At 36.5% G+C, this 10,947-nt stretch overlaps 1 protein-coding gene across 1 annotated transcript; it reads left to right on the plus strand.

The window, feature by feature from the left end:
- The first annotated feature begins 299 nt into the window (after positions 1-299).
- LOC131032180 (ATP-citrate synthase beta chain protein 1) lies at positions 300-7,952 on the plus strand. The gene is made up of 17 exons (XM_057963116.2): positions 300-685; positions 3,297-3,425; positions 3,564-3,666; positions 3,765-3,830; positions 4,068-4,191; positions 4,429-4,563; positions 4,830-4,890; positions 4,985-5,061; positions 5,283-5,438; positions 5,553-5,681; positions 5,953-6,085; positions 6,188-6,315; positions 6,452-6,557; positions 6,747-6,823; positions 6,972-7,042; positions 7,144-7,428; positions 7,536-7,952. Exons 2-17 carry the CDS (start codon positions 3,326-3,328, stop codon positions 7,609-7,611), a joined length of 1,827 nt encoding a protein of 608 aa, XP_057819099.1. The 5' UTR covers positions 300-685; positions 3,297-3,325; the 3' UTR covers positions 7,612-7,952.
- The last annotated feature ends 2,995 nt before the right edge of the window (positions 7,953-10,947 follow it).

Genomic DNA, 10,947 nt, shown 5'->3' on the forward strand with positions numbered 1-10,947 from the left:
ATTCGCTTAATAAAAAAGCTAAGTGTTGAATAAAAAATAGAACATAATTATATTAAAAATCTCGAATAATTTATCCTTATGTTTATAACCTAAACTGTAATTAATTTAATAATAATAAGTATAATTAAAATTTAAAAGCAAATCAATATTTTTAAATAATAATAATAACCGATCGAATAGGGAAATATAAAAAAACATCAAAAAGATGAATACAAAAATTGTAAATAAAAATCCATATGCAGGCCAAATAGATAATTTTTTTTTGACTAGAACAAGGAAAGGGTGGTCAGCAACACATGCATGTTAGGTGAGCGACCATTCATGCAAATTAGATCCAAGGCTCCCCTCCGTTTTCTTCTTAAAATCAAGACAACCAATCCAAATAAGCAGCCTTAATTTTCGTAATAAAAAATTCAGGGCTCTGACCGGTATGCTGGTCCGCAGAACGTGTTCACCCGTCAACAATTTCTTGTGCTATAAATTTGTGAGCCCACACAGAATTAATGCAGCTACATCTACCCAGCTTTGCATACCTGCGCTTCTTTGTCCATTCACGTGGTTTAAATTAGCTACCTGTGGTTCTTGGTTAGATAGATGAATGCGTGCTACGCTTAAGTAGAGCTTTGTGTGGGCATCGCATTGCCTTCTCAGATCTCGCAGCTGCTGCTTCTTCTTCTGCTTCAAGGTATGTTGTTTTTAGATTTGCTATGGTTGTTTCCAGATCTGTTATTTCTTGCATTGTCTGTGCTTCCACTGGTCTGAGAATTGGTTCTGTGTTAATTGGCTGAAAAACGGTTTTCTGATGGATCGGAGGAACGTTTAGGGTTAATTTATATCGTGTGTTTAGCTGAAGTGATGATATGCCCGATCTGGTGTAGAGGCCCTTCGCTGCTTAATTTCTAAGTTCTCCGTATAGAGTATACTACCTTTGGCTTAGAGTAGACCTTTTCTGGCATAATTTAGTAGTACCACTTTTTAAATGAGGTGTAAAGTACCGTTTTCTAATATGAGGGCTTAGTATCCTGTCCCACCATGTGGCCTCTGGTCTTGTCCTTTGGGTTACATCATGCCCAAAGTTGGGTGCGGTATTTTCCACAGCTTCAATACTGAAAATGTAACTTCAGCTTGGAGCTACTGAAGTAGGCTCACTGGCGTACCCCTTTGAGGATTCTGGCCTGTCTGTTGGGGTATGTCGCAACCAGAATTGGATGCCATAAATTAATTTTAACACTAATTTGTTTCAGAGATTTGAACTTGGGGCTTACATTTACCACTTCAGTTCGTCCTTGTTTACTAGATGCTCTCGCTTCTGGAAAAAGACTTAGGTTTTGCTGGAATTTCAGCAGAAAGGGCTAGTTTGAAGTGTTTATTTTATGGGAGTTGAGTGGGATTCTTGTAGGCCCCTCAATACATAACTGGATGGCACAAGCACACAGTGATCAGTCAATATGGGCATTGAGAATTATGCTCATGTGTCTAAGGCCCCAAACCCTTTGTAAATGCCATATCATATTCTTGGAACAATTTTCAAACACCGCCTTACTTGGGAACACACTAGATCCATAAGTTTAATGATTCTGAAACCCACCTAACATAGCCTAGTGTGCCTGCTACTTGACATGCGAAGTAGATTTCTTTGTGAAGACCCTGGGTCCTTTTTAATCTCGATTGTTCAAGAAGGGCCATCTAAATTTTCTGCTATTGTGAATTTTCTTGGATTCTAACCTGTGGCTTAGATGGTATGAATGAAGGGTATCTCCTCCTGTGGCTTGGGCCACACTGTACACCAGAGTTGGATGCATATTTTATCCAATTTCAACACTTAGCAAGTTAGCATGTCTTGTGGATTTGAACTTGAGGGTCTACTACGAAAACCTTGCTTACCTCGTAAGCTCTATCTCATATCACCAATCTAACACATGACTGTTTAAATGTACGTCAAGAACAGAGACTAAAAATATAACATGATCATCGGTCCAATTGTCAATTTCCAAAGGGATTGGCTATGACAGTGACTTACAGAACTTTATCATTGGGAGTTAATTTCCACCATAAGAAACCAAAACATCCCAGAAGAAAACCAACAGGGCCTGCAGAAACAAACTTTTACTAATGAACAAACTAATATATACAACTAATCCACTTTATTACCCCACTAAAGTTTATAATATAAAATAAAGTTTTGCAGTCAAACATATTCTGAGGAGAAGAAACTAAAGCTAGTACCATTTGGCAAACTAAAGAGTCATTATTGTTTTTTCATCAATGCTGGAACTGGCTCCCTTCATGTACATCTTGACAGAGAATCTTATCAAATGATTCTAGTATGTCTTAGAAGACCCTGGAACTTGTATTCCTGGTAGAAGAACAAGAGCCAAACAAACAAGCGATGGGTCAGTGTGTTAAAATTTTCCATTGAAACAAGTGTAATCATTTTCTTCTGCATCAATAGACCACAGAGTAAATTTTCTATGATCTTTACAATCTTTAAATGTTTCTTCCTTCATATTTTGCTGCAAGCATACACGATACACCGTTTTCTCTTGTTCTGGTACTAAATCAGCTGCAATCTTCCCTAATTGAGATGTTGATATCATTTATATAAAAGCTATAAAAATAGTTTCAGTCTATCACTTGAATGGAAATGCGTAGAATTCACTCTTTTGCATGCTCACTGTGGTAACTTTATGTTCTATAAAGTGCCCGTGATGGATATTGTTCATTGACCGTCCCTTGATGAGACATCTGGGTAACTATGTTAATGGGAATTGATATTTTGTGTGTGTTTGGTTACATTGGTAAAGTCTTCGGTTTTTTGTGAAGTTCTTTATTACACACTCTTTGAAGAGGTTTCCTTAACAGACATTAGTAAATATTAGAATTCTGTTGTGGCTTGTAGTATTTATTGTTTTATTATGGGCGTGTACTTGTGTCCACTGTCAACTATTACATTAAGTGTGTCCAGCCATCTCACATCGTGTTTTTTAGTTAGACTAAGCAAAACATGTGGCTCAAATAGAGAAGTGAAAAAAACAATTTCAACAAATGATTCTGTAGAGGCTGAACTGATAAAGGATCTTTCTTAAGACATGCATGAACCCAGAGTGCTAGAGTACTTCACCTATGTTTTTTTGATATTCTAGCTATTAGAGATGTTGACTTGAATCTTGATCCTAGTTGCATGAGTTTCATGGAATGCTTTAGACTTTCCAGCATGGTGAAGAAGCTTTGAACCGTTTGTTTTTAAGTTCTCCTTAGAATTGAGAAAAATAAATAACTGATGAAATTGTTTGCAGGGTGATTGCCAAATTTCCCTTTGCTAAACATGGCAACAGGGCAGCTTTTCTCTCGCACAACTCAGGCATTATTTTACAACTACAAACAGCTTCCTATCCAGCGCATGCTGGATTTTGACTTCCTCTGTGGTAAGTTCCCCTTAAAGTTCTCCTTAGTACTTACATTGCAGTCGCTTGTGGAAATAACTTCGTTTATGTGCATTCTATCATGTTTGGCTTTGAACCATACCAAATGTCTTCTGAGGTCAATCTTGTTTATATTTTCAGGCAGAGAGACCCCATCTGTTGCTGGAATCATTAATCCTGGTTCTGAAGGATTTCAGAAACTCTTCTTTGGGCAGGAGGAAATTGCCATACCTGTTCATTCAGCGTAAGCTCAACTTATTTTGCAGCATCTCTCAGGTTTATGCTCAAAAATCTTTGCAATTTTCCTGATTGTTTATCATTTTTTTCTCTCTTATTGCGCAGCATTGATGCCGCATGCACAGCCCATCCAACAGCTGATGTCTTCATTAATTTTGCATCTTATAGAAGGTATAGACATGTTAACATAATTTTTGACATCCTTACAAGTTCTTTCTATAAAATTTTGTGGGAAACCAGAAGGCTCAAGGCAACATCTTAGCTTAATCAGATCCTCTTGTATCTTGCAAGGCTGCATTTCCTGCAAATGTTACTGATTATATTGTAAAGAGAACCAGTTGAAATGATGAGTGATATATGCTTTCTTTTTTTGGAATTAAAGAGAATGCATTGTAACTTTTTGTGCAGTGCATATGCATCTTCCATGTCTGCCCTGAAGCAGCCAACAATTAGAGTAGTAGCTATAATAGCTGAGGGTGTTCCAGAAGGAGATGCTAAGCAGTTAATTGCTTATGCACGAGCTAATAATAAGGTATGAATTATCCTTTTTAATATTATTCATCCAACAATTTCCGAGTACATTATATTCCATTGGTAGATGTGAACCTATCCATTGCCAAGCATAAGGAAGAGGGCTTGGATTCTTTCTGGGTTCTCTTTGCATGGCAAAGTGCTCACATATTTTGGACATATTACATAGTCTGCTAAAAGCCTAATTCAGATCAGTTCTATCCCGGTTAATGCTAAAGGCTTGGAAATTGAATCGCAGGTTATCATTGGACCTGCTACTGTAGGTGGAATTCAGGCTGGGGCATTTAAAATTGGTGATACAGCGGGCACCATTGACAATATCATTCAGTGCAAGCTGTACAGGCCAGGATGTGTTGGATTTGTCTCCAAATCTGTAAGCTCTTTTGTTGCCATACTTCTAACCAGTTTTTACACTCTCTTAAGCTCTGGATATTGGACGTGCCTTAAGCACTTCTGTACTACATTGTGTGTAATGTCTTGATTGCCATCTTCAAGTGTGCCCTGCATTTAGATATTGTCTTTGTGTTTTTGAAGTGATTTTCTTTTCAAATGGGCTTTGCTGACTTTAAAGGTGCAAATTTTTGTTTGAGTGGTTTAGTTGCTTTTGAATTTAGAATGTCTAATATTTTTATCCTACAGGGGGGAATGTCAAATGAAATGTATAATACAATTGCACGTGTTACTGATGGGATATATGAAGGTAAGTTGTTCACAATGTTTCCCATTAGTTATTTCTTTCTTTTCCAAATTTTGTTAATATTTATATCATATTTTCTTGAAATAAACTTCTGTAGGTATTGCAATTGGTGGGGATGTGTTTCCTGGTTCAACATTGTCTGATCATGTTTTGCGGTTTAACAATATTCCACAGGTAGATCAATTACATTCAGTTCTTTATGTAGATTGGTTGGCTTTTTCTTAATTTTTTGCTAAATAATTTCTATTTATAAGTATATTTACACTTTTGCTTGGTTAAGTGTTTGTTTGCCTTGACATTGACATTAAAAAGAAGAAAGATAAATTTGTTAAAGCCTCAGGTATGACACATGTACTTGAAGTAAATAAATAAATCATTGCAATTGACTGCTCCAGATTAAAATGATGGTTGTACTTGGGGAACTTGGTGGTAGAGATGAGTATTCTCTAGTTGAAGCCTTAAAACAAGGGAAGGTGCAAAAGCCAGTTGTTGCTTGGGTTAGCGGCACCTGTGCACGCCTCTTCAAGTCTGAAGTACAATTTGGCCACGCAGTAAGAAATGATTGAATGCTTATACCATCATTTTTATCTAGTATGTTGAAATCTAATTGAAAGCATCTTGATATTTTGAATTTTCATATCTGACAGTTCCTTTTTGTCCTGTAGGGTGCAAAAAGTGGAGGTGACCTTGAGTCTGCACAAGGAAAAAATCAAGCACTAAGAGAAGCAGGTGCAATTGTTCCCAGCTCTTATGAAGGATTGGAAGATGCTGTAAAGAAGACATTTGAATCTCTTGTAAGAGAAAAATGTTATCAGAAAATAACTATAATTTTCAGAAATATAATAATTGTTGTTGATGTATTTGTCTCTGTGTTTTGTGGTTAGATTAGATTGTGGGGTAAGAGTGAGCTCAGTTCTAGAAGTTTAATGATCTGACATCAGTTATAATTCTATTATTTGCTGAACATATGTAAATTCATTTCTCACGTTTACTTATTTAAAGATCTCCGTACTAGGGAACTGCTTTCAAGCTGAATTTCAATTCCTATGTGACTGTTTTTAACAGGTTGAGCAAGGAATGATTGGTCAAACTCATGAATTTAAGCCTCCTCAAATACCCGAGGACCTGAAAACAGCAATTAAGAGTGGCAAAGTCAGGGCACCAACTCATGTTATTTCCACCATCTGTGATGACAGAGGTTAGACTTTAGTCATTCCATACATTCTTGAAGTCCACAGATCATTCGATATGACGGCCAAAGATTTAACGGCATCTGCTGTTTTCTCTGTTTTCACTGCAGGCGAGGAACCAACGTACTCGGGTGTACCCATGTCAACTATTGTAGAGAAAGGTTATGGTGTGGGTGATGTTATCTCACTATTATGGTTCAAACGCAGTCTTCCACGATATTGTACAAAATTCATTGAGGTAATCATGAATTTGATTTTGAAAATTGAGGTTATTCATGAACATTTTATTATAGTAAAGATAAATTGTTTATTTTGCTTCAACGGGAATCTTTCTTTTCATTTGACTGATTATAAAATTCTAATTTGGTTGCCAGATATGCATCATGCTTTGTGCTGACCACGGGCCTTGTGTATCTGGTGCACATAATACAATTGTAACAGCAAGAGCAGGGAAGGATTTGGTCTCAAGTCTCGTGTCAGGTATATACTTCAATATATGTGTCCTGAAGCTTCTTGTGATACACACGTGGCTTTCTGTTTAAATTATTTTTTCTACTAGACTCACAAAAGATGTGAAATGTCAAAATGGAAATGACCTTTATATTAAAATTAAGATCAATAGGGTCCAAGATAAATATAATAATATGTGGTGCTAATCCATTGAAACAGGTCTCCTGACTATTGGCCCAAGATTTGGTGGGGCTATTGATGATGCTGCAAGATACTTTAAAGATGCATATGACAAGGTGGGATATTGACATTTATTAATGAATGGGCCAAGTACATTGGGCTTAGTATGAAAGTTGTGGAATTTATATTCAAGGATAGAAGAGTGGGCCTTTGAATAGAAAATATCTTCAAAAACCTCATCATGTTTCTGTTTTGTTTACCCAGGGTTTATCGCCTTATGAATTTGTTGAAGGGATGAAGAAGAAAGGTATTCGTGTGCCAGGGATTGGTCACAGGTATGCCTTTTTAACAAAGCAAGATAGATCTCCTTCCATCCTCAATACAGAGTACAGTTTTTTTATTGATGTGGTCTAACAATCTTTCTGTTATGCTGAAGAATCAAGAGAGGCGACAACCGTGACAAAAGAGTAGAGCTCCTCCAATTATATGCACGTACAAATTTTCCTGCTGTGAAGTATATGGATTATGCTGTACAAGTGGAAACCTACACTCTTTCCAAAGCAAACAATCTCGTCCTCAATGTTGATGGTGCAATAGGGTCTCTTTTCTTGGACCTTCTCGTTGTTAGTGGAATGTTTAACCAACAAGAGATTGATGAGATTGTGGAGATTGGTTATTTGAATGGTCTCTTTGTACTTGCACGATCAATTGGTTTGATTGGGTGAGTTTTCCTTTGCCACGCCAAAATTTTCAATTCTGTTTTGCTATCTAGACACTGGAAAGTGTGACATTTTATTCTAACTATTTGCTTCCATTTTTGAACTGTAGGCACACATTTGATCAGAAGCGGTTGAAACAGCCATTGTACCGACATCCATGGGAAGATGTTCTGTACACCAAGTAGATTTTCTTAGCATGAAATAGAGTTTGCCAAAGCATTGTCCGGGGGAATTTTTAGTGAAACTACAAGTTTCCCAATTTCTTTGTGTTCTGGGAGCAGTTCAGAAGTCTTGAGCCCCAGCATTTTAGTATACCTTGTCATCTAATAGACTGATGAATAATTATAATGTGCTAGAGTTGCTCTGCATAAGCAAATGGTTAGGTTATCTATGTTAATGGTGTTTTCTCAAATAATAATGTTCCTTCCTGTAGAAGGATGCATGTTAATGCATTTGCAGATTTTGATTGTAAATTGATGATATTTGCTTTGATGAAATATGTGGAGTTTCACATCCTTGATTTTTATTTTCTGTGGCTTGTAAGAATGAACACAAATACTAGAAATATCATTTTTCTTTGAACCAGGGCATAGGCCTTAAAATTTAGTTTCCATCAGCATGCCATCCTGCCTCCAGTGTTAAAAGGAACGAATACATGTTTTTATGCAATAAATAAATTGAATTCTTATGAATATACATTATTAGTAATAGGACCTTTTCTTTGTTGATTATCCTAATTCAGTCCCACCTACAGAATCTGCAACCATTTTGTTTGCATTTTTCAAATCATATTATCCTTGTTACAGTTATTGCTGTCACAATTTCACCTTGTCATTCAAATCACCAGGGTTGATGAGACTCTGATTTGTTGCAAATTTACCTCTGTATGATAAAGTTTCTGGGATCCCTTTGGGGAACCCTGGAGTGAAAAGAGCTATAAAAGGTTATTGGGATATGCTAGCCATGACAATAAACTATCGAGTTAGTACTAGCTGTATTTTCCTATACTTAGCATTATCCTGCTAAGATAATATTGCAACATCATATTATTTTGTCCAAATTATCTATATTGAAAGACAACAAATAGAACAGAATTTCTTCAGCCAAACGATGTTATTATCGTTAGAAATAAAATTCTCTAGCCAAATAGTCTTTACTATATTTGGAAACAAAATAAGATTACTAAGAATGCAACTGAAACCTTCAGATGTGGGTTAATCTTAAAACTAAGTACGTACCCGCATCATGCGCTTTCTTCTGCGGTTGAATTTAGGTGCAGAGTTAGAAAACGTAGACATGAAAAGACACACACCAGTAAAGTGCATGCAGATTGTATGTTTGATTAAGAACCAAAATTTAGTCGGTTACCTCTCGGTGACTATCTGAAAATTTATTAAATACCGTCTGTAAGGAGATCGTTTCAAATCTAGAATGTTAATCGTTAGATTTCTTCGACGAGGTCTTCTTTAAAACTAGAAACAAATTGACGAGTATAAAGTCAACGAATGGTAAAATATAAGCCAGAACTGTACATGTTACACCATTTTTAGTACAGCGCAGAAAAGAAGTTACCGACCATGCAAATATGCATTGATTTTAGTGGTGGATGCATGACAATTATGAACTCACTCCAAGTGGAATGTATTATGAAGCCATCATCTCCAAAGGAGATGTGTTGAAGTTTGTTGTGCTCACCTTGCCGCTTCACTGAAAAGGACTAGAGCATGGTTTGAAGATCGAGTAGACAGCCTCTATGAGGCTACTAGTCGAGTCCTTTGATCTATATGTCAAGCACTCAATACCCATTTGCTCCTGGAGTGCTTAAGTGATAGCTGGTAGGATAGTATATGGTACGGTGTTTCATTGTGACACATGATCATTATAGAACATGCAAGCTCTTTGCCAATGAGAGAGGGACTCGATGGGAAGAATCCTGGACGTGGAGGATGAGTTCATTCCTTAACCGATGCAATTTCCTCCTGGATTAATGATCATGGACCAATATGCCAAGGAGAGGGAGAACCACATTATATTGAAAGGATGCGAAATGTGATCTAAATTGGATCACGAAGTGTTAGCAAAATACACAAAATCACTACTCGCAAGAAGACTGAAATGCAAACTCGTAAGACACTTTTGATTGATAATTTACAAATTAGTTTCAATAAAAAATGGAGGATAGAGAATGTGGGTTGTTGGATGTCAAACTTAGCTCAATGAAAATCTAAAAATGCAGAGTTTTGTGCATGGTAGTGGAAGTGCTAGTGGAGGTGCGTAATTGCCAGTTCATAACGGTTAGTTGAAGCAAGTGGATGTTGGAAGTGCTAGTTCAAATAGGTGGAGGTTACTTAACTAGGAGACATAGTTTTTCCAATCCATGATCTATCATGAGTAAAGCTCAAATAGTTGTGTAATGGTTTTAAGATCAACATGTTGGATCTCATTCCATGATCTATCATCACGAAGAGGAAAGTTTTTGGTTAGGTTGTGGATCTTGCTTCTTAAAAAGAAAGGGGAACCAAATGAAATGGTAAATACTAAAATGGAATGAAAAACTAATAAGGTAAACACATGTTGGATCATACTCCATGTCTATTATCACAAAGAGGAAAGTTTTTGGTTAGATTGTAGAACTTGCTTCTTAAAAAGAAAGGATAGACAAATGGAATGGCGAACAACAAAAATGGAATTAAAAACTAGTAAGGTAAACACACTAATGTTTAAAGACATACAAGCAATTGCACTTCAATGTGCAATGGGTGCATGGAGTGTGCTTGCTATAAATCTTTGGTTTGTCATAGCAAGACATAAACATAAGTCTTTTGTGGCAACTTGCTTTGTGATCCCCTACAGATTTTGTGTATGTAAAGGTGATATAATTTTACATGCTGTGATGTAATGGAGATAGATATTATGGTGAACACATTGATTGCAAGTGCCCTCCTTATAACTAAGGTTTTAGGGCCACATCAACATGCTTTTTGCTAAGGTGTCCAAAACAACCCCCAAAAAAGGTGAGACTAATAGTTGTGCATAAGGGGGCCCCATACTTGTGTTGTTGATGTGGCATCGCATGATTGGTTGCTTTTTACAAGTAAGGGTACATTTCATTCAATTATGGGTATTAAAGTCACAACTATTGGTGCAATGTTGTCAAAAAAATTGGACATTAAATCAATAAGTATGAGTATTAAATCAGCAACTACTATCACAACAATTGAAACATGCTCAACTACTGGTCCTCTCCCCTAGTGCATCATGAATATGCAAAACCTACTTACAAGAAAATTGAACACTTTAACCAACTATGCGAAGGTTTGAGGAGAAAGCTATTTGGATGTTGGGGCAACAAGTCCAAATGTTCCTCATCAGTCCACAATCCTACAAAAGACTAGATTCTTTTTTTTTTTAGAGTAATCAATTTAAATCACTTCAAATGACCTCAAATTGGAATGCATGAAACTTAGCCACCATTTTAGTTTCAAGCATCTTCTCCAAGACTAAGGGAAGGAAAAAGAAAA

The sequence above is a fragment of the Cryptomeria japonica genome, chromosome 4 (assembly GCF_030272615.1).
Source record: "Cryptomeria japonica chromosome 4, Sugi_1.0, whole genome shotgun sequence".
In the NCBI taxonomy this organism is placed as follows: domain Eukaryota; kingdom Viridiplantae; phylum Streptophyta; class Pinopsida; order Cupressales; family Cupressaceae; genus Cryptomeria; species Cryptomeria japonica.

Bases quoted from the DNA above. Each gene is read 5' to 3' on its own strand.
- LOC131032180 (XM_057963116.2), top strand. From the start codon at position 3,326: ATGGCAACAGGGCAGCTTTTCTCTCGCACAACTCAGGCATTATTTTAC. The intron at 5,682-5,952 runs GTAAGAGAAAAA...TGTTTTTAACAG, and splicing joins AGAAGACATTTGAATCTCTT to GTTGAGCAAGGAATGATTGG. The intron at 6,558-6,746 runs GTATATACTTCA...CCATTGAAACAG, and splicing joins GGTCTCAAGTCTCGTGTCAG to GTCTCCTGACTATTGGCCCA.